We start from the raw sequence: 22712 nt of genomic DNA, 5'->3' as shown, positions 1-22712 counted from the left end.
CCGCCCCGACCCCTCACCCCGAGCGCTCGGCAGTGCCGCCAGCGACCGATCCAGAATGGGCGCAGCGTGTATTGGCAGGGACGCACCAAAACAGCACTTCAGCCCCACCGCGCAGGTCCGCACGACGGCGGCCCGACCCCAGCGGGCGGCGCGGGGAACACGGCACACACACTGCCGCTACACAAACTGACCGGGCCGGGCATGCCAACAAACGAACGGAACAGCGCGCCAGCGGCGGACGGGGTCAACAGTCGGGCGGCGTCACCAGGTGGGAGGTGACAGCTCACGTCTGTGCGTCCCGACAGCTGATCCGATGCGCGAGAACAGAGTGAATGAGGCAGGTTAATAAAGCTGCGCAACAGTCCCTGGCCGCCATAGTGGACACTCGCGGCATGCGCGCGTCAGCGGGGAGTGAACGTCATCTCCCCGGATTTCAGTGGCTGCAAACGCAGGCGACAAGCCACCAACGCCGATAAACGTGGCTGTGCGGAACGATGCGAATGGTGCAGATAAAATCAGAGGCGAGCAAAAACAGCTCGTTGCTTTGGCGCCAGTCGACGGCAACTTACGTCGAAGAGCAATTAGACATTTGGAAGAACTCACAAAAGAGCGGCCGACTGCAGATGTAATGTTTTGACCCGACAGGCAGAAGCCATGCTCCGGCTTTGAACAGCATGGGCATTGCCACGTTCAAACCAGGCGCTGAACGACGCCAATGGTCTGAGCGGACTGAGCCCGCACCACATCCTGGATGCCGGGCTATTCGACCTGAAATCATACGATCCGTCCCTTTAGCGTCACCAGAGTGACCACAGGAGGGATATGCTAGTATCTCGCGATTATGCACTGCACGCTGGCGTCTGAAGCGTGCCGCGGGCGGGCGTTCTCCACGTCTGGCTCAGGAGCCCAGAGGTTCGGCTCGATTCAGACCACGAGGGGTGTAACATGCTTGTTCCGTTTCGTCCAGAGGGGCGGGAAGACTGCTGCTCGATAAGCTATCGAACTTTTCTAGCAGGCGTAGACGACTCGTATCTTGAGATTGCGCACGAACACGAGACGGAGGAGATACGCACGCGAGACGGAGCACCGGAGATAGTAGCCATAAATCACAGAGCACAGAAACATGGACGAGCACATTGCAAATTTTTGACTGGAATCATGTGTCCGTGACTACGCGTGGCTTTGAAACTGCTACATTGATGTAAAGAATCGCCACTGTGTGTAGGTCGGGTTCAAGCGAGGCGGGTCTGAAAATGACCACCGATTTAACAAGATTACTTAACAGTCGTGGAAGCCTTGGAAGAAACACAGGCTGTGGCTTCAAAACTGACCACTGCCATACATCCGACAGCGCTATCTGCAGCTACTTCCTGAACAGACTCGAAGACCATACAGCCTGCACCGGAGCTGATACCGCGAGGGGAGAGCCAGCACGCGGCGACTCGCAGACGCGCGAAGCGAGGACGGAGCCGACCACCACATCCGCTGGTCAGTTTCTCCACACAGTCTGGAGGCGCAGCTCCTGACCGAGACAGGAGCGCCGGGCAGCCGCAGCCGCAGCCGCCGCCGCAGCCGCAGTCGTCGCCGCCCCCTCAGAAGCACAGGCCGGGGAAGCGGGCCTTCTCTGGGTGCAGCAGGTCGGCCAGAAAATACACCGTGCCGGCTATGCCTGAAAATAACCGTGCAGCCGGATTACGCGCCGCTGACGTCAGCCGGCGCCGACCGCGCTGACGTCACGGCCGCCCCGCTGACGTCACCAGGGGCGGCAGGCAGCCGGCCGACGGGCGGCATCACGCGCCCAGCGGCGCCCTCGGCGCAGGCGCACGCGCGCGGCAACAGCGTCATGTGTTCAGGCCTCGGAGCTCGTGTTAATCGGCTTCAGACCTCGGCTTTAAAAGCAGTCTTGCTCAATTCGTTATCTCCAGACCGTCACCGCTGCTGAAGATGAGCAAGGAAACGTTTCGACTCGTTGCATTCAAACCTGACCATGGCCTTCGCCGCTTGCCCGGGTTACTAACGGGAAGGGCGCACGCCATCCTGCGCAATAAATACCACTGACGCCGCGTGTCCTCCCCACCGTGACCTCGTCAATACTTCCTCGCTCTCACCCCGCCCCTGACCCCCGACCACGGCAGATGCACTATCCGCGCCCCTGCGCTGCGGCCGCGAGAAGGGCTTCGGACCGGAGCGGCGGCCGGGGCGGCAGCCGCGGCCCCTCCCCCTCCCCCACCGGGACGCTGGCAGGCGCGGCCAAGGACGCCGCGTCACAGCTACGCCTCCCGACGGGCTTCGCACAAGACGCGGCAACTCCCCGCCGACGGGCGCCGCGCCGGACGACCGTAACCCCCGATGGGACGCATGCATCGGCCCCTGCGAAGAGCACCGGCGAGGGACGGGCCAGCAGATAACCTGCCATTACCGGGCCATACCTAAAGGAAACATGAACATCCTGATCGCAACATGCGCTATACTATTACCAGGCCGGCGAGGGACGAGCCAGCAGATAACCTGTCATTACCGGGCCATACCTAGAGCAAACTTAAACATCCTGATCGCCACGTGCGCTATACTATTACCAGGCCGGCGAGGGACGAGCCAGCAGAAAACCTGCCATTACCGGGCCATACCTAAAGCAAACCTGACCATGCCGATCGCAACATGCGCTATACTATTATCAGGCCGGCGAGGGACGAGCCAGCAGATAACCTGTCATTACCGGGCCATACCTAGAGCAAACTTAAACATCCTGATCGCCACGTGCGCTATACTATTACCAGGCCGGCGAGGGACGAGCCAGCAGATAACCTGTCATTACCGGGGGTATACCTAAAGCAAACCTGACCATGCCGATCGCAACATGCGCTATACTATTATCAGGCCGGCGAGGGACGAGCCAGCAGAAAACCTGCCATTAGCGGGGGCACACCTAAAGCAAACTTAAACATCCTGACCGCAATATGCGCTATACTATTACCAGACCGGGCATCTGGACAAACTAACCAAAAGGTGAAATTCACCGCGCCTTTAGCATTTGAAGCTGAGGGGAACGATGACGAAGGGGAGGTAAGCAGAAATATGGAGGACGGACGGAGTGCACCCACCCGATTTCAGCTATGGAACTGCTTACCCAAATTGCATGCCATCATTTCGATTAAAATAAGGTGCCCCTGTACCCCTAGCTTCGCTACAAGAAAAAACTAAGTGGAAATCAAAGACAAAACAGGCCATTCACGGTGCTGACTATATCAGGTTTGCAGCGAACCTGAAAGGCATTATTAACGTCATCCATAATCCCTCATTGCCTAATCGTTGCAGCCCACTGCGGGGTAATCGGGCTGGGTCGATGGTCGAGACGACGGAGCGGTCCTTTCAGCGCGGGGGCCCGACCGAGCCAGGCATGGCCCAATGTTTTGACTAGATGCACACATGACCTTAGTAGCCTACACTCATGCCGTGTGGTGTAGTATACCACACTCCATGGCGCAGTGTCTGCTTTTGTGCCCAACCGCTTTGCTTTGCTCTGATGGTGTTACCAAATATCATAACAACACGCCCTGAACTGAGCCCAACTGGCCGTTTCGCGCTGCGACACCATCCGCCGGACAGGAGTACAGCCGGCCACCGGCGTGCTGACAGGCTCCACGGCCTGCGACAGCCGATCGGGCGCCCGGCTTTTTGTCTCCTTGCAGAACCCAGCATCACGCCACCGCCAATATTACATAACACCAATAGCACGCGGGGTGGCATGGAGCGCAAAGCCTTCCGAACACGGGCGCCCCGACCTCCCACACACACCTCTAAGCCGTGACGGAGCCTCTACTAGCACCACCAGAGCACATCCCCGGATGAAGCACCGCCCGTCGCGGCACTGGAGATGGCACGCCACGGGTCAGTCCGCACTGGAACGAGTTTGGATGTCGGCGGCCGCGGACAGCTAGTCACAGGCCGTGAGGACGACGTCAATGGCGGTCAGCACGGGTTGGCCGGCAGGGAGAGCAGGAGGGCGGCTCGTAACCCGCCGTATTCGCGTCCCGCCGGGACTGCGGTCAGCGGAGAAGGCGCACGGGCTAGCCGGAAGGGATGATGGGAGGGCGGCTCGTGACCCGCCATACTCGTGTCCCGCCGGGACCGCGGTCAGCGGAGAAGGCGCACGGGCTCACCGCGCCAGCGGCTGCAGCACGCTACAGCAGCAACTCCCACGTCCAGGTCCACGCCCGCGTCCCGCATGCGGGGAACACAGGCAGAACCGCAGCTGGAGGCGGGCTGGTGTCCTCCAGCGAGCCAGCGCGGTACGCGGCTGGCCGCGGAAGGCCGCCAAACGGGGCTCGATTTCCGCTACGATCGGCTCTGACGTGGCGCCGTTGCATTCTAACAGCCCCTTCCCCGTGGTCCCACCTTGCAAGTGGCGTCGGGGTTGATCTCTAACCAGCCAGTGCGTCCTATCCTTTGCAACGATACCAGTGGGCAACAGCGGTTATTTCGTTTTGAGTTGCCCCTATCCTGGACATATGCTCGCAGAGGACATTTTCTCAGCAGGAGAACGTACTCAAAAGGGCAATGGCATCTGCTTGCATTCCGACACCACCTACAAAATAGTGTCATTCCAGTGTAATGCATTCCTTACACTTTTTGCCCAGCTGTTTGGTTTCGCTGACGTACAACAAACACACGGGTGCAGGTCCGACCAGAAGATGCCGTGCAACTGCTGTTGTGCCTCGCAGGCTAGACGCAATCTGATCGCAGTATACGGGCCGTTCACAGCAATAGGAGCGGGATGTTCTGCGCTGCTAGCGCGGTCGTGCGGGGTCACGGGACCACGTTCATGCATTACGAGCCAGGCGGCGGGCCCGGCGAGGTTTAGCGTCAACTCACAGAGAGCTTTGTAGGCTGAGCGGCGAGGCCGTCGCGCTAGAGATATGTGCACACTGATCGAGCCGAGATACACTTTTCAGTCACAAGAAGTACAATAATTTTCGAAATGTTGTACGTCGTTAGGCACAATACGTTTGGATGCAACCCGTTCAAGCAGCCTGCAACCTATTTTGCGGTATACAGCACCCCGGCAGACAGGGTAGCCTGTTGCAACCTCAGTTGTCTGTAACAATAACCATAAAATATTGTCGCCGTTTTACATCTCTTTCTCTTGACTATGGGAATAAGCACATTTTCCAACTGCAAAGACAAACAACGATGCAAGGCACAATTTCAGGATGCAGAAATGATTAAAAAGACTGATGAAACCAGGGCCAGATCTCGACGACCCGGCACCGCAGAGAAACGAGACCAACACATCTCGACAGAGGAAAAAACGGACCATCGTTCTGGCAAGGCTCGTGTCCTGACATGACATGCGGCCATACGCCCTCGCACAACCACGCATCAGCCTGTTCCTGAACGCTTAAAAAAACATTGATATTGAGATATGGGCAGCGGGAGCGTACAGAAACGCAAAGCGAACTGCACAGTGTTGGTGAATCTACCGCCTCCAGATCCTGGCGCGATTTCGACGCTGTCCGACCCGTGCTTCAGTTATGGCCCGTAGCTGCCGACCTGGTGACCGGCCGGCAAGCGGCCAGCGCCAGTTCCCCTGAAAACGGCCTGGATTCATCACGCCGTGACCTGCACCGTGAGAGGTTCAGCGAGGTTCGGGTCAAGACAACCGCATGTGCGCACGTCCCGTGTGTTGAGCCCAGCGTCCATCCACAATCTTGCGTGATTCGCCATGCGTCGGTCACGGCCACCAGAAACAAAAACAATCCAGAGTGCATCGATATCGTTTAATAACCTGTGTCGCCTGCGTGAGAAGGAGCAGCCTGTCCAGTGAGTTCCGGGAATACCTTATGAGCCGCGCGAGTTAGACCCCCAAATTTGCACTACCTGGCAGGCGACCAATCTGGCACATTCCGAAGGATGATCTGCTATGCTCGATCAGGCCGCTGACGTCACTGGCATAACGACATCACCCGTGAGGGTTCGAATGTCGATTTACACGCAGTAGCTCATAGAAGTAAGCGCGAGTACATGCAGTAACACATGCAGTAACTCGCATACATAACATATGCAGTAGCTCGCAGTTCTCGGCCCTGTTTTCGAGAGCCTTAACGTTGCTCATCGACTGAGGTGACTGTTGCCAGGGCCAATCGCAGTGCACGAGGGCACAGCAGGTCACCATCAGAAGTCATGTCAGATCTGCTAATGAGCCGGACCAGAATGAGCTGTTACGCCCATCTACCATAAATAAGTCGGTATAACAGATCTCCACCCCAAATGACCTGTGTATGTCCGGTGAGCTGGAGAGCAGGAAAGCAATACCAGATAGGGTGTCCTGACGTCAAAAGTTGGCCTGTGTTGTGTTGGCATTACGGTATGCTCGTGAAGTGTAACCATACGCTCTCTCGTTTGGCTCTAGTTTCAGACGCGAGGTCAAGCTTACATTCGTTTCTACATTTCGATGACTTATCTCGCGCGACATGGGACGCAATCGGCCACGTGACCAACATGAACTCGACCATTACTGACCTAACTGCATGTAAGACTGGCCAGGGTTGTCGATGTTTGTTCGCGCTTTCCGATCCAAACATTAGATACCGAGATAATGGGAGTGGTATTTTACCCCCATTCCCCCTTCCCCATTCTGCTGTCGCATGCTGTTCGGTGACGCCAGAGTTTCCTCTGCACATAAGCCGCACGTGCTGGAGAATGAAATCCTGCTTGGCAGACATAAGCTGCTAAACGTGGAGAGGAAAATGTGTTCTATGCAAATGTGTGAAAGCGAATAATCACATTCAGGACCAGATCTAACAATTACGGAAGGGCCACTGGGACGTTGGACGGTGGACAAGGCAGTTCAAATTATCATATAGATAACACGAAGCATACCACGATCACGTTAATTGCATCACTAGCTACGGGTGAGGCTGCAAACAGAGTGGATTTTGTATGCACTATGACAGCACCTTCAACTTGAGCAGTTCTGTGTCACGCCCACTAAAACATAATACATCGGCGCAGTGATCGCAGATTAATACAGCTTTCGGCAACGATAAGCCGACTTATTTAAGAGCTATGTTATGTCAGTTATTACGTATTTGCATGCAAGCTGGATTTTCCAACAGCGTTGCAGGATCACCATTATTTCGCCACCTCCGTTCTATTAGAGGTACTGTTTCACATTTGAAGATATTAAAGCAAAATCAGACATCATGCAGCAAGCTCTATTCGTATCCTTTTAAGTAGAGAAGACTGCTCTAGACAACACAATTTCTCCGCTTAGTAAACATGTTTCTCGATATTTGCTCGTCATTGCTCGATCAAGTGATCGTACCCTGCGCAACATTGGTTGAAAGCCAATTGATGGCCGCGTTTTCTGGAAATCGTGTTTCAAACGCCCGATATGAACGAATCGAACGCCATATTTCTCTCGGCCTTGATCGCAGCATGACTTGTGGAATGGCAGGACTTAGATGGCCGAATTTTAACGTCATGAATGCCAATGTGACCTTGAACTACCCTCCACGAAATACTTTACACATTTTCGCGGGTGTCTAGCTCCGAAACAAGAGATTTAAGTCTAAAGACGGGCAGGGGTGTAAACTGCATCGGAAGGTCTTCAAGATAGCTATTTCAGTTCAAAACCCCATACAACTGTGGAACGCTCCCTTTAACATAAAAACCGTACAACTTCCCAACCGCTAAAAAGTTGAAGAGCGCCTCAAGAAAAGTTCAAGAGTCCAGATCTAGACGACCTAATGTCGCTGGAACACAACGCTGACGTATTTTGACCAGACGGGAAATACAGTTGTACTGGCCAATGTGTGGGGCGATGTGTGCAGACCGTAACGTGCTGTCGCGCACAGGCCATGTTACCGTCCACTTTGCGGCTTTTTAAGGGGTCGTTCTTCATAAAACGCGAAACCAAACGCACAATGCAGGCGAGTGTTCCAGCTAAAGCTCACTAACGGGACTGTCCAACCCAGGCGCGTCAGCAGCTCATCGGAGAGTGGTCAACATCACCTTTTCGAGACCTGTCACGAATATGAGACAATGAAGAATAAACCTAGAATTGCACAATGAAAATCGCCCTGGCGTATAACCCTGCTTATTGTCAACAATACCTGTCCAAATTATATGTGTGTCCTAACCCAATCTGATCGGGCTTGCCAAAACCAAATCATAACAATTTATCAGTGCATGGATTGAAATTCCGAAGACTCATGACCGACCTTTTTCAAGCAATGCCATTCACATCTTATGATGATTTCCTCACGAAATGATGAAACTCATTGGTATCCATCGCTGGAGGCGTCTTTGGCTTCATAAACTTGCGTTTGGCGTTATCTACGTGATAGCTCAAAGCGTTTTGTTGGTTTGCTATCAACCTATCAACGGCGTGCTCCAGAATACGGATGGAGTCGCAGTAGTGTTAACTGTGGAGGACTTGATCGCCAGGCCTTGTGGGGTCCAAAGCCAGCCACACGCCGGCAAGATGATAACGAGAGCAAGGCGGCGTCTCGTCATCTTGTAGTTATTCCAAACCTCAATGTTTGCCAGTTTAACAGACGAGTACCGCGCCCTTGCACTAACGTAGGATGCCTAAAATTAACTAACGTTGTCATAGGTCACAGCGAGCTCATGCCTTTCAAAGCATACCGATAGACCGCCGAAGACCAGGTTATAAAGTTACTATTCTTAACAAAACCCGACGCCAGATGGATCACCAGTGCTTACTTGGCCCACGACACACTGATGATGCGTCGTCTTCTATTTCCATAGCTGCGAGCCCGTCATGACCCTGCACACCAGATCGAGCACGAGCCCCCGCGCATATTGTCGCTATTTTCGGCGGACGTGTTCCGGTGCGGATCAGGCCACACGGGGGAACGCCACCTGGCTCTATCCGCCGGCGGAGCTCCTTACGCGGCATACATCAAATTCCCGCGGGCACGGCAGAGGCGATACGCCCTCATACAGCCGATGGCGAGCTCGTAGTCCCACCAGCCTCCTGAGGGATGAAAGCGCTCGGACCGCATAGCTCGAAAGATTAACTCACAATTAACTCCGACGCAAGAAAGATAAACAAACTTGGGTGATCAGCTAGCCAAGGTTGCAAGTGCATCCTGTTTCTGGGTTAGCGCGTTTTGCATGAGGCATGAATTCGCCCCTCCACGACTCCGCTCTATCGCGATACAGATCACATAGGTAGTGCAATAGAGTTGAACATTCGGCCCGCTTTCGTTATTAGAATACCCCCCTCTCTCTCTCTCTCCCTCTCCCTCTCCCCCTCCCCCTCCCCCTCTCCCTCTCCCTCTCCCTCTCCCTCTCCCTCTCCCTCTCCCTCTCCCTCTCCCTCTCCCTCTCCTCTCTCTCTCTCTCTCTCCTCTCTCTCTCTCTCTCTCTCTCTCTCTCTCTCTCTCTCCTCTCTCTCTCTCTCTCTCTCTCTCTCTCTCTCTCTCTCTCTTTCTCTCTCTCTTTAGGTCAACATTTGTCGTACGGACTGCGAAACATAGCAATCCGTGTGCTGCTAATTGGAAGGAAAGGTCAACGAGGAAAATCATTTTCGAAGATTCGCACAACACATCAGTAATCTGTCTTAACACTTGTAAACCAGACAACTTTGAAAAAATAAACGCAGGGAAAAAGAACATGGGTAAAATCTGCACCATTTTCACCTTAACCTAACGACATATCTCGCATTGCAGCACTATCCGCGCACGGTTTCAACGTGGCCCCCATGGCAGTCCAGTACACCAGTGATCCACCAGAGCACGCGTCACAGTTCGTTCTCCCCGGGACCGAACTGTGGTCTACCAGAGTTCGGTCTCGGGGAGACCCAGAGGTCTACTGTAGACCACTGTATAGTATAGTGGTGGTCTGCAGCAATGGTGTTCCACAACCACTACACAGACCACTGCACCGCATAGTGTAGTGGTCTTTGGTAGACCACTGGGTCGTTGACCCAGTGGCCTACCAGAGTTCGCGGCACAGTTTACTATCCCCCCCCCCCCCCGGACTTCTGACCCAGAAAGTTAATCGACTATAAGAATTCAAACTCATCCCTTCGTCAGCAGGAAGTGAAAAATTAAGGATCAAAATGCAACTTAAGCTCAACATTTTGTGAGGACATTGCTATCTTCTTCAGTACGCATTTGACCATTCTCGGACACTCGAATATTAACTTCGGTATGCCATATTCCCCTTATACCAATACGGGGTTGAATATTCAAATATGCATCATGCAAATGCTCAGCTCTTGTGTGCGTGCACTGTGATCGCTGGCGATCGAGGGCAGGACACTGACGCGACCCCGCTCATTATAAACCTAGTACGTTGATACATGATGACTTTATGCTGCTCGCGTCGAACACCATTGCCGCAGATGTCCCTGAGCAGGAACATCCATATCCGTATCCGTTGGCACTACTTGTGCCAACAGTGCCATACATCCCGATAGTCCGCAGGCCCGACAACCGACATCGCTTCGATACCGACTAGCAGATGCGCTGGAACTCAGACAGGCGCCGCGACAGTCCCGAGTCACACCAAAGGCGCTCACGTGTCTCCGACTCTGAGGAGAGCGGGCGCAGGAGACGGCCGCGTGGCGTCAGGGAGACGGCGGTGCGGGAGACGGCCGCGTGGCGTCAGGGAGACGGCGGTACAGGAGACGGTTGCATGGCGTCAGTGAGACGGCGGCGCGGGAGGCGGCTGTGTGGCGTAAGTAAGACGGCGGTGCGGGAGAAGGCTGTGTGGCGTCAGTAAGACGGCGTGAACAGAAGGCGGCTGTGAGGCGTCAGTAAGACGGCGGTGCGGGAGAAGGCTGTGTGGCGTCAGTAAGACGGCGTGAACAGAAGACGGCTGTGTGGCATCAGCAAGACGGCGGCGCGGGAGCCAGCAGCACCGCCGCGCCAAGTGGCGAATCACGCTTGACATGGCGACCGCTGAGCGAATGTATCAGGATCAGAACCACAAACTCACTTCGGCTAGCACTGCCACACGAACGATGCCCACTTCAAGCACGCAGAATACGCCTATTGCTCCCATGCAGATGTAAGTCACAGAGGTACGAGGTACACGGGCGTACCTTCAAAGAGCGAGACGGGCCGGTCCGGGGTGCGGCAGCCGTGGCGGCCGTACTCGGAGCACCACTCGGCGAAACGGCACGCCCGGTACAGGTCGCGCGGATCCTGGCCAGAGGGGATGAGGGGGGGGGGGGGAGGGTCACACGCCATGTCCGGTACGGGTTGAGGGGACAGCAGGTATGCGCTCTACGTTCTGGTGTTAGCCATGTCCCGCTCGGCAACGGCGAAACGTAGCACTCTTGAGCTGTGGCACAAAACTGCACGCAAAGCTGTCAATCATGGCGATGTCCACTTACCTTGCAAAACAAAAAAATCCCAAGGCCGAGGCAAGCTTAACTTTAGGCCTAGCCGCGCAAAAATGTGACAGCAATAACAACTGTTCGTTGTGCACACGCCATAGCCGGGCATCAACACAACTCTACGATGGCGACGGAACGAACGTCGAGTCGGAAAACAAAGACCGCACATACTTTCCAGAATGTAATCATCGCCAGGGAGTGTTCCGCAGCCAATCAGTACGAAGCGACAGCACCGGAATACCGTAACCGATCGGTATCAATCCCTGGCACCACCGATTCAAGTCTGCTATGAATTACTTAGCGCGTCCACTAGCGTCAGCGGAGCGGGCCTCCGCCCGGCGCCCGCTCACCTGGGTCAGCTGGTGCAGGTGCAGGAACGTATAGGCGTTGCCGGCCGTGCCGTGACAGAGGCCGTAGCCCTTGCGGAGGAGCCCGCGCGCCCACACCAGATCGGCGCTCTGGCGGGCCAGCTGCAGGTACCGCTCGTCGCCGAACGTCTGCCGGCGCAGCGGCCCGTCGATACACCGCACGCACAGACACCGGCGCCGGCGGGCGCCAGCCGCAACACTGCACGGCGCCTCCCAAACAACAGTAAAACAGCGCACCAAGCCAGACCTGCGCCCGCCTGAGCAGCACCCTACCCACCCGTGGGGACGGGATCTCACTGCCAGCTCGCAGAGCCGCGGAGTCGTCGCTCGACACCGACCGGCCACACCGCCATTGACTGCAGCCAACGGCCCATCCCCGGCGGCGTGCGGCGGCGCTCCGTCCAGCAGCTCGGCACACCTCTCAGCCAGGCTCGGTGTCACGACCTGACTATATGACCGGCATCCGGGACACTCGGTCAACCAGACAGAGGCACGTGCAGACGATACATGACGAAGCTCGGCACGCGCTATACTCGCCGGTCACAGCCAAACCATCCCATTTAGCACGGGCGACAGCCAGCACGGGCGACAGCCAGCACGGGCCCCCACCCGCGCGTATGCCGACAGCTACCACTCCCACAACCGTCCATACCGCGGCGTGGAAAACGCACCGGAGTCAAACCAGCAACTAGCTTCCTCATTTACCGAGTATAACACGGTCGACATAAAAAAGCTAAGTGCGGACAACCAACAATACATCATGGATCGGATGATCCAAGAGGTCACGTCAAATGCTCTCCCCCCCCCCCCCGGACGGGGACACCGACAGCAAAGGTCAGGTCATCGGTGTCTCAGCCGCACTCGGCACCCCAGACTAAACGTGCGGGAGAAGCCGAGGCGTCAGTGTCTCAACCATACCTGGTACGCCAGGCAGAACATGTGGCAGAAGCCAGGCGCGCCGTGGCACCAGTGTACGAGCCGGTCGGAGGTGCGGCTCTCGAGCGAGGACGGGTAGTTGCCGGAGGGCAGCCGAAGCCCAGCCAAGTAGTCCACTGTCGGTAGGACCAGGTCGGCCAGCGCAGGTGGCGCCACCAGCTGCGGCACCTGTCGCCAGAGGCGGCCGTGTGGCGCCGGCGGTCACGGCCATCCTCGCGCAGGGCGTCACCGTGACGGCGGCAGCTCACACCCCACACGCACGCGCCCAGCGATCGTACAGACCAGTCTGCCGACACCCCGCGGAGACCGGCCATGAGCCCGGACACGACACTAGGCTACGTGGCCTGCTTCCGGCCGGTGCGCTGGCGCCTCCGCGTGCCGGCGCCCGGCCGCCGACCCGGCCCGTGCCGGCGCTCGCCTGCAGCAGCAGCGACAGGATGCCGCAGAGGCCGTGCGCGGCGCCCAGGTAGTGTTTGTCGTGCCAGGCGTACATCAGCGGGCACGGCGACCGTTCGCGCGCCGCCAGCCGGGCACCGCTGGACACGATGGCGGACACCGTCTGACGACAGGAGAGGTCCCAGTCAGTCGGAGAGCCCTGCTCTTGTCACCCCACCCCGGGCCGCCAGCTGAGCACCGCTGGACACGATGGCGGATACCGTCTGACGACAGGAGAGGTCCCGGTCAGTCGGAGAGCCCTGCTCTTGTCACCCCACCCCGGGCCGCCAGCTGAGCACCGCTGGACACGATGGCGGATACCGTCTGACGACAGGAGAGGTCCCGGTCAGTCGGAGAGCCCTGCTCTTGTCACCCCCACCCCGGGCCGCCAGCCGGGCACCGCTGGATACCGTCTGACGATAGGAGAGGTCCCGGTCAGTCGGGGAGCCCTGTTTTAGTCACCCCACCCCGGGCCGCCAGCCGAGCACCGCTGGACACCGTCTGACGACAGGAGAGGTCCCGGTTAGACGGGGAGCTCCGCTCTTATCACCCCACCCCGGCCGACAGTCGGGTACCGCTCGAGACGATGGCGGGCACCGTCTGACGACAGGGGGAGGTCCCGGTCAGTCGGGGAGCCCTGTTCTAGTCACCCCACCCCGGCCGCCAGTCGGGTACCGCTCGAGACGATGGCGGGCACCGTCTGACGACAGGGGGAGGTCACAGCCGGTCCGCGCGAAGCCAGCCCTCGAAACAGTCCGACAGCGAAACGTTGATCCAGGCAGTTAACAGAAAATGGAGGAGCTTCAACAACGCGAGCTTCGGGAATTGGCTCAAACTTTTATCACGACCATTACGCACCGCAATATCTTGTAGTTAGTCACATACACCTATTGCACCTGGGGCAAGGCTCACCTTTTGCATTGCCTCTTCTAGATTCGGCACGTCGTTTCCGAACGTGCGACGGATATAGAGGAGGGTGGCCAGGTAGCCAGCTCGTCCATACAGCAGCTCATCCGGCAGCGATGATGACTCTTCCACCGCAAATGCCAATTTCATCACACTGCCGGACACAGGAGACTGTGCACCAGAGCCAACACAACAGACTAGGGCCTCCTTGAAACATGCCGAACTGGAACCCATACCAGCAATCAACATTTCAACATTTAGGAGCATATGGCCATAAATCCTGGCCACTGGATCTATATCAATAAGACCGCAGCACCAGCGACATTGTTTTCTATAAATGCAGCATGGAATGCACTCAATGCTCATAAACTTGCAATAAGTTTTGGGTGTTTTGTAAGACAGCCTAGCCCGGCCATCGCACCTGAGATGTAATGAATGCGTTCTGACCACCTGCTACACATCACTGGTCCCGGTATCACGCCATTATATCGAGTTCCCAGACTGTGTGGTCGGAGTAGAGCGGCGGGGCGACAGCAGTCGGCGCACCAGGCTGCAGCACTGCACCAGCGGCGGGTCCACATCAGAGGCCTGGCATCAGATGGAGCCGGACGTACGTTGCCAGTCGGCGGCGCGCCTCCTCAGTGCGCCGCTCCGCCTGATGGACGGCGGCCGTGACAGCCACGACCCCGGCGTCCCCACACAGCAGCGTGGGCCGACGGTGGCTGGGGCGCAGCGATGGCAGGCGCGGCTCCAGCTCGGCCGCCCTCTGCCATATACCAGGAGGCGACATCAGGGGCATGTCAGGGGCAGAGCAGGACCGCACATCAGGACCATGTGTTGTGAGGTGACTGGTGCACTATCAGGAGCAGGCTTCAGGAACCAGCCTTTATATCATAACTGGGTCAGTACTGCATGTCAGGAGCTGGCATCAGGATCAAACTGACACCACAGCTGATAACTGGACCAGGACTTCACAACAGGACTGAACCAACACCACACATCAGGAGCTGGCCAGCACTGCCCATCACAGCTACATGCCAGCACTGCAGCAGTTCATGCCAAACAAGGATTCAGCCTAGGGATCTGGGTATATGGACCTAGAGAGTGAGCTCATATTGTCTTGCATGGGGCATTCCCATTTAAAGGTATAACAGCAGTCCTTTACATCATGTGGAGTTTGCAGGCTGGGGTCAACAGACCATTTCAAACCAACACTCAGTTATAGTCACTGACAGATAAGCAGCTTATCACATCTGAGCAGGTCAGGGCACTGGAAGTGTGCACACATAAAATCAAGCAGATTGCTCTCCTTCTGCTGTTCTGCAGAATGACATCATTGGGGGGGAGGGGGGGGGGGGTGAATCACAGCACAGCACACAATGCTAATGCCATTACCTGGAGGTACTTAGTGTCACTAGTGACTGAGTTCAGGTGCATGAACAACAAAATCAGTCCAGCTGTTCCTGTGTAAACACTGCTGTCATCCCAGTCGGCATCACGCTCCATGTCTGCCTCCAGTCTGCCCAGCAAGTCTTGAATCCAAGACTCCAAGTGAGTTTTGAATGCAGGAGCCAGCTGTAAAAGTCCCCCAAGAGATGCAAAATAGATACTGCATCATGTTCTGCACTATATCAAACAATGCTTGCATCACATTTTTCTGCACACACACCTTTATTCATATTCCAGGTGGATAAGACTGGTGACAACCAAAAGCTTCATTAGTTTTGCATTCTGATGCAATGACCTGTGCCATGACATCACAAGATGAGAATGGGAATTTATCATCAAGAGCCTGTGCCATGACATCACAAGATGAGAATGGGAATTTATCAAGAGCCAAGAGCCCAGTACACTGCTATGCCACAATTTGTGCACCTCCGAAAAAGACAACGCATTTACCCCTGCAATCAGCCAAAGCAAACTTACCCGCCATGAAGTTCCATCTTTTACCAATGGGCAATCTTTTAAAGAAATATCAAAGTCATCGAACGGATTCCGAAACTCCCGCCTATCCGCACTCATTTTTCCACCAATGGCTGGCTGGGAATGAAGAAACAGGAACCTATCAACGATCAACCCGGGAGGCGTTGTATCGCCCTGACCCGGGAGAACCAGCCGCAGGACCCGATACCGCGATATGGGTGCTTTCCTCCACACTGTACGCCAATGCAGAAATCAAAACACCAATGACCTTGACTGACAAATTCCACCAAGGTTTGACAATCTGGTTCGAAATGTAAAAATGACGTCATAACTGCTCGGGGAAGGGCGAAATGGCTTTCGTTACGGCTGTCTTGTTTCTGTTGGTGGCTGGAGAAGAGTGCGGTGTGAAAGCACTAGCGCCGGTTTTTACCTCTGCGTGGGCGATCATTAGTCGTATATCAGAGTGAAACGAAGTCCGTAAGCATCATTCCAGTTGCGGTGACCATGCATTGAAAAAATTATTGTCTGGCGCAAACCAATTGTGTGAAGAAAGATGACGACGACTGAAGGGCGTCTTTCCCACGGTCGCACCGTCTCCTCACTGCGCTCCAAAACATCGTCTCGTTTGTTCGCCACTTGCGCTCCCTTAGTTCCCTACAATTCCCACTCCGAACGGTCATGATGCGGTCACTGCCTTGCATCAAGACTCAACAGACTAGACTAAAGACTTAACAGTGAGCAGGGAGGCCAGCGCAAGCTCTGTGGAAACATGTATTGAGTTCACAAGTTCATCCGCGATAAACTCGCAGCGGCCCCCATACACTGAAAGCGTGTGCCATGATACCCTTCAGCGTTTAACAACATCCAGCCACCACAGCAGACCGCCCCAGATGAGCTCCACCGACCCCTTCCCTCCCCCACCGCTCAGCGGCGACCCACGCTCCCAGCGGCCTCATCACGGGCTGAAGAGCAGCTTGAACGGCGGCAGGGGCGACATGCCCAGAGGTGTGTCGCCGTGCGCCGCGAGCTGGCCAGACGTCTCCGGCGCGGTGGGCGGCGCCGTGCCCGGCTCGGTCAGCTCCGCAGTGCCGCCCTCGTCCGCCCGCCGCTGCGCCACCTCACGCAGTATGGCCTTGCCCTCCTCGCGCGTCTCGGGGAACTCAGTGCACTTGGCCGCGTGGTGGGCCGTCTCGTCCAGCTGGCCGCGCACCAGGAAGTAGTTGGCCATGAAGCGGTAGGCCTGCGCCTGCTCCTCGCGGTCCCAGACGTCGGAGCCCTCCGAGTCGCGGATGTAGTCGGCGTAGGCGGCGGCGGCGCGCATCGGCTGCCCCAGCCGCTCGAACAGCTTGGCCAGCCGCAGCAGCGCGAAACCTGACGGACACGGCCGGAGGCGACTGGGTCTGAATCAGGGCAACGTCTGGCATACGACGGCGGCGCCGCGTGCTACAGGGAATCCATCTCTGACGGAGAGCGGCGACAAGGTGCACTTCAGAAAGTCCACAAAGAGGAGTACAAGACAGTCGACGGAGTCTGTCTACTAAGCAAAAGTTTGCGGTACAAATAAGCAGAAGTATTGTTCGGTACAGGAACGATTACCGATGGATGCGGAATCATTTCCAAACGTCAAGAAGAGTTCATGAGATACAGAAGACAACGCACCTCATTGGTCGGTTGTAGTGATACAACTTCGGGACATCAAACAAAACGCAGTGATGACTGACAGGGGTTCAGCTTCCTATTCAGTTTGGGGGGGGGGGAGGCTCAAGCCCCTCACCCAACTTAAAGGCGAAAGTGGGCCATATCCTGGGAGAACCCCATTTGTTAGCGCGTTTCAGGATAGGTTTCTCATTTTTCATTGTTAACCCAGCCCGTGAGGTCCTCTAACGTAAAAGCTCCCGCGGTCACGTTCGTCTTACACGAGCGGAGCGAAAGTTATACATCGAGGGCGGTTGGCTCCGGGAGCACATAATCTTCCGCAAACGCTTCCTTTTAGCCCAATGTCAATCGTGGTGCAACCAATTCAAAACAAGCTAGCTAAAACAACAGGGAAAAAAGCTTGCTGACAAGCAAGGGTCAAGACCTCATCACCAGACCCAGAGCCCACCTTCAATGTCGCCGATGCTGTGCGCCTTCCAGTAGCAGCGCTTGGCCTCCTGGAGCTTGTCCAGCTTCTCGTAGGACTCGCCCATCGCCATCAGCATGCGGCTGTCGTTGGGTCGCAGCTGGTGCGCCTGCTTGTAATAGTACTGGCAGTACAGCGGCATCTTCAAGATCTCGTACATCTGGCCGAGCCCGTACCAGGCGCGGTAGTCCAGGCGGTTGACGTCGATCGCCTGCCGGTAGCACTGGATGGCGGCGTTGGTGTTCTTCAGCTCCAGGTATTCGTGGCCCATCAGCGTCCAGGCGGCCAGGTAGCTGGAGTTCAGCCGCAGTGCGCGCTGGAAGTAGAGGATCGCCTTCTCGTGCTGGTTCTTCAGGCTGTAGTAGTTGCCGATGACGCAGCACGTCTCGACGCTGTACTTGTTGATCTGGGAGAGGTTGTGCGCCAGGTTGCACAGCTCCACCTGCATGCCCTTCACATACAACAGGTTGCTGTACGAGTCCATGTTCTCCATACGGCACGGGTCGGTCTTCAGCAGGCCCTGCGAAGACACAAAGCTAGTCAAAAAAGATCCTGATAACAGCGCTGCGAAACTCTGAACAATCCGGACAGCACTTCCCCGAGCCGGACGTAAGTAGCACGTGGTACGGACACAGAGTGATGTCCCTCGTCTCTAGCCATGTCCGCCTCTCTGACAGGGTCAGTTTCCACCGCCTGTGACGAGGGAACTCAATTAGTATATCTATAGCCAAATACAACACATTACCCCGACACTTGGGGTCAATGCTCGATCAAGGTTCGGTGATACCGAACCAGGCATATAGAAGCGACCGACCCCGTTCTTTGCGTTCTTTGCCTACGATTCTTGAAGATAATTACAGTACTTCGGCATGTGCAATTCGTGCATGCCGATGCTTTGTCTACATAGCAGGTACTTACAAATGGACACAGAATCTGTGAACACCTGCTGCCTACTTCAACATAGTTGTCAGCCTCATGTACACTCCAAAGCAGGGTTTCAAATATGATTTTACCGCGGTGCAACGAAAATCCGTCACTCTAACAGCACCCCGTGCTATCATCTGACGCCCATCGCCAGTATCCCGGTCCGCGGTGTCCTCCACACCAGTGCCTCTGGCCAGCGGTCCGGCCCGGGCGAGCACGCACCTGGAACACCTCGATGGCCTGGTCCACCTCGCGCATGTTCTGGTAGCCGATGGCGATCTGGGCGCTGATGTAGGCGGCGCGCTGCAGGCCCGCCTGCTGGAAGCCCCGGTAGATGGCCAGCGCCTCGGCGTTCAGCTGCAGGTCCAGGAACACCTGCGCGTAGAACAGCTGGCGCATCCAGGTGTCGGGCAGCGTGAGCAGCGCCAGCATCTCGCGGTCGGTGACGAGCGCGGCCAGCTCGAGCCACGCCTGCCACAGCAGCGGCTGGCGCGTGACGGCGCGCACCAGCGCCTCCACCGCCGGCGTGCGCAGCTCCAGCCGGCGCAGCACCACGCCGTACAGGTAGCTGACGAAGCCGTCAGCGTCGGGTCGTGCGTGCAGCGCCTGCAGCTCTGCGCGCAGCTCAGCCAGCTCAGGCGACTTGAGGCGCTGCGCCGGCGTCAGCGGGTCGGGGCTGTCCTCGGCGCGGCGCCGCTCCGCCGCCAGGTAGCGGGCGTACAGGTGCAGGAAGCGGCCGCGCCGGCCCACGCAGCGGCCACTTTGGTGCGCCGCCCGGTCCAGCTCGCCGCACAGGAGGTAGTCGTGCGCCAGCTCGGCCGCCTCCAACTCGGACTCCGACTCGGACTCGGACTCGGCCCCGGGCTCGGTCTCGATGTCACCGATCGGCTGCGGGCGGAGCGATCGGTCGAGCGGACAGGTCAGACCCTGCGGGGACGGACCGCCGGCCAGCGCAGGCAACAGTCGGCTGCGGACGGAGCGATCGGTCGGGCGGACAGGTCAGACCCTGCGGGGACGGACTGCCGGCCAGCGCAGGCAACAGCCAGCTGACGGTCCATCGCACAACCAGACACAATTGCGACTGGTCTAGCTGCATGCCCATGAGGCAGATGACCATTACTTGCGAGTACATTGCGTTATACTGACGGTGTGGACTTAATCAATGATCTTCTGAAGTGAACAAACATTTAACAATTTTATGAGGGCCACTGATTGAATGTTAAGTTGAATACACACCTTACTTATTTATTAATTAATACAGTTAGTCCAGTCTTAATGAAAGGCCTTGTGATATTAGTCTACACTAGGCAGGGCTTGTTGTATGAGACCTGCTCCCACCATACGATCGTGAAAGTCCCGTTCAATGTGTGCTGCAACAGATCTAACGTGCTGCAATGCTCGAAGCGATATCCCCCACCTTTTGACCTCGTCTGACTTCGCACAACCACTTCCACCAGCCACAAACCATCCCAGCTAGAGGCAACTACCAAGTGCCCATGTGAATAATCGAGTCCACACAGGAGCCCATATCAGTTGTGTACCTCACCATGGGCCTGTTGTGAGGTAGGCGCTATAACTGAATGACCCACTGTGATGGAAACATTACACATGGTCTGCAAAAGGATGAAGATGACTGGTAGAAAACTTACCTGTGATGCATCTTCTTTCACATCTTGCAGTGCCAAAAGCATCTCCCCACACCACTTGCTACAATGTCGCAAATACCGTTCTCGACATAGGCCACGTATGGTTCGAAGATCACGCTTCATTGATGGCAGGTCCAAGACTAGCTCTTCAACTTGTCCAGCCATGGTGCTTTAGATTGTCTGATGATCACTGGAGAAGAACTGTGTCACACTGGTTAGAGCACTGGCTCAGAGATGCCTGTCTCTAGTCTTGAGTCACCTGGTGAATTGTGTGTACTCAACAGCATAACATAACCTGCTGCTGTGGTTATGCATGGTTAAAAGAAATGTTTCACATTTGAAGATACTGAAGCAAACATCAGACATGATGAAACAAGCTCACTTATACCTATTGGTATACTTTTTAAGTGGAAAACACTGCTCTAGACAGCACAACTCTCTGTTTAGTAGATATGACCCCCAATGCACCATGGCTTGATACCATCATTATACCTTGAAAAACACTTGACTGAGAACCAATTCATTGCTGCTATGCCTGGAAATTGTGCTCATAAATGCCAGATATGAACAAATGCCAGGACATGAATGCCAAACAAATTATACTCTTTTTGGCCTTGATTGGTTGCTTATGGAATGACAGAAATTGAATGACATAACTATGACATAATCAATGCCAAACTGGCTTTGAAATACCCTCCCCAAAAGCCTTTCCCCATTTTTGTGGGCATGCAGCTCATAAACTAGAGGGGCTTGGGTCTTAAGAAAGGCAGGATTGTGAACAGCACTGAAAGGTCTTCAAGATAGCTATTTCAATTCAATGCCCCATATCAATGTGGAACACTCCCCTCTGCTGAGCAGATCCAAAATGCAGGGGAAAGTCCAGCAGAGATAGATTGAAACACACCATGCATTACTTTGGGTTTTGTAACTATCCATCTCTGTATCATTTCTTATGTTGTCAGCAATCAGCCAGAAAGATAATGAATTGAGGGCAGCATCAGATTTTCCCAGAAAGTACCTGGCAGTCAGCCTGATTACCAAAGAACAATGGGGCCTGTAGGTCCCAGGCAGCCATAATCACCAGCAGCATGACCTATATGACAATTTTCACCTTTCAGACAAGATTGGCTTAGTAAAACAAGATTAAAAGCTAGGTTATGACAGGCCCACAAATCTGCACCACTCAGGGAAAAGATGATCTTGCACTGAACTAGCTTTATATGAATGCAGCAGAGTGAATCTTCAGCACACATGGGATCAAAATATCCATCACACTCATGCCACCCAGATTGCTGTTCCAATAAAACACATGGGCATAACCTATCTATAGCTGGGAGAGCAGTCAGCTTTCAGGTGCATCTTCCTGCAGTTTATACACAACCAGTTCATACTTTCCAAAGGTTTAAGCTTTGCCAAAGTTAGGAAGGAATGCCCCAGTGTGGCTCTAAGTCAAATATCATGGCGCAGTGCTGCGATGCTCAGCACAGTCCCACCTCCCCTCTGACATCAACTGATAAGCAGTCACAGCTTCTGCCACAAGTCAAGGGCACACAGCCAGCACATCAAGTGCCCAAGCCTACCCTGCCATGGGTGGTGAATCAAAAGGTAGGTGATCTAGCATGTTCTCAGCATGCTGAGATTGGTGGCAATACTGTGCCAAACTGCTGCATGAGACCTGAAATTGTTGCAGCAATTGCTATAGGTGCCCAGCACTGAGGTATTCATTCCTGTAATTAGTGCAATTTATTTTGCCAGTTGTTAACATCAGCAAGTGATCTGGAATTGGAGTGGCATGAGATGCGCGCCCCTACAACTTACCGAACGGCATGAGATGCGCGCCCCACTATTTGCGGAACGGCATAAGATGCGCGCCCCTACTATTTACAACACCCGGCGGTTTCAATGCCCTGACCAGCTTTGACCAATCATGCCTTACGTCGCATACCTCGCCTTGGCACCAGTCCTTCCGGCGCCCACGGCTCTTCCACATACGCGCTAGATAGGCACCCAGCCCCTGTAATCAAAAGGCTCTCGCAATGACCGCCGTTTTCGTGCTTGAAGTGTGCAGAATGTTTACA

The 22712-nt window shown here is 55.5% G+C and overlaps 2 protein-coding genes across 6 annotated transcripts; both read right to left on the bottom strand.

Annotated features, from left to right (window-relative positions):
- Positions 1-66: 66 nt before the first annotated feature.
- Positions 67-16165, bottom strand: LOC119096203 (lanC-like protein 2). Its single transcript, XM_037218999.1, has 9 exons — positions 15946-16165; positions 15415-15594; positions 14634-14785; positions 14026-14173; positions 13097-13237; positions 12661-12846; positions 11725-11871; positions 11078-11180; positions 67-1669 (listed from the first exon to the last, which is right to left on the bottom strand). The coding sequence occupies exons 1-9, from the start codon at positions 16039-16041 to the stop codon at positions 1593-1595; spliced, it is 1230 nt and encodes a 409-aa protein (XP_037074894.1). The 5' UTR covers positions 16042-16165; the 3' UTR covers positions 67-1592.
- Positions 16166-16699: 534 nt separating this feature from the next.
- Positions 16700-22644, bottom strand: LOC119096201 (cell division cycle protein 23 homolog). 5 transcript variants are annotated; one of them, XM_037218998.1, is made up of 5 exons: positions 22580-22644; positions 20638-20824; positions 19211-19876; positions 18047-18584; positions 16700-17313 (listed from the first exon to the last, which is right to left on the bottom strand). In XM_037218998.1, the coding sequence occupies exons 2-5, from the start codon at positions 20797-20799 to the stop codon at positions 16898-16900; spliced, it is 1782 nt and encodes a 593-aa protein (XP_037074893.1). In that variant the 5' UTR covers positions 20800-20824; positions 22580-22644; the 3' UTR covers positions 16700-16897. The 5 variants fall into 5 exon arrangements, with proteins under 5 accessions (XP_037074893.1, XP_037074892.1, XP_037074891.1 ...); XM_037218997.1 differs by having other exon boundaries at positions 20638-20835; positions 22580-22620; XM_037218996.1 differs by lacking the exon at positions 22580-22644 and adding an exon at positions 22453-22568.
- Between the last annotated feature and the right edge of the window lie 68 nt (positions 22645-22712).

This window comes from Pollicipes pollicipes, unplaced genomic scaffold, assembly GCF_011947565.3.
Source record: "Pollicipes pollicipes isolate AB1234 unplaced genomic scaffold, Ppol_2.1 Scaffold_4295;HRSCAF=5057_pilon_pilon_pilon, whole genome shotgun sequence".
Classification (NCBI taxonomy): Eukaryota; Metazoa; Arthropoda; class Thecostraca; order Pollicipedomorpha; family Pollicipedidae; genus Pollicipes; species Pollicipes pollicipes.
This window is presented reverse-complemented; position numbering and strand designations above follow the sequence as displayed.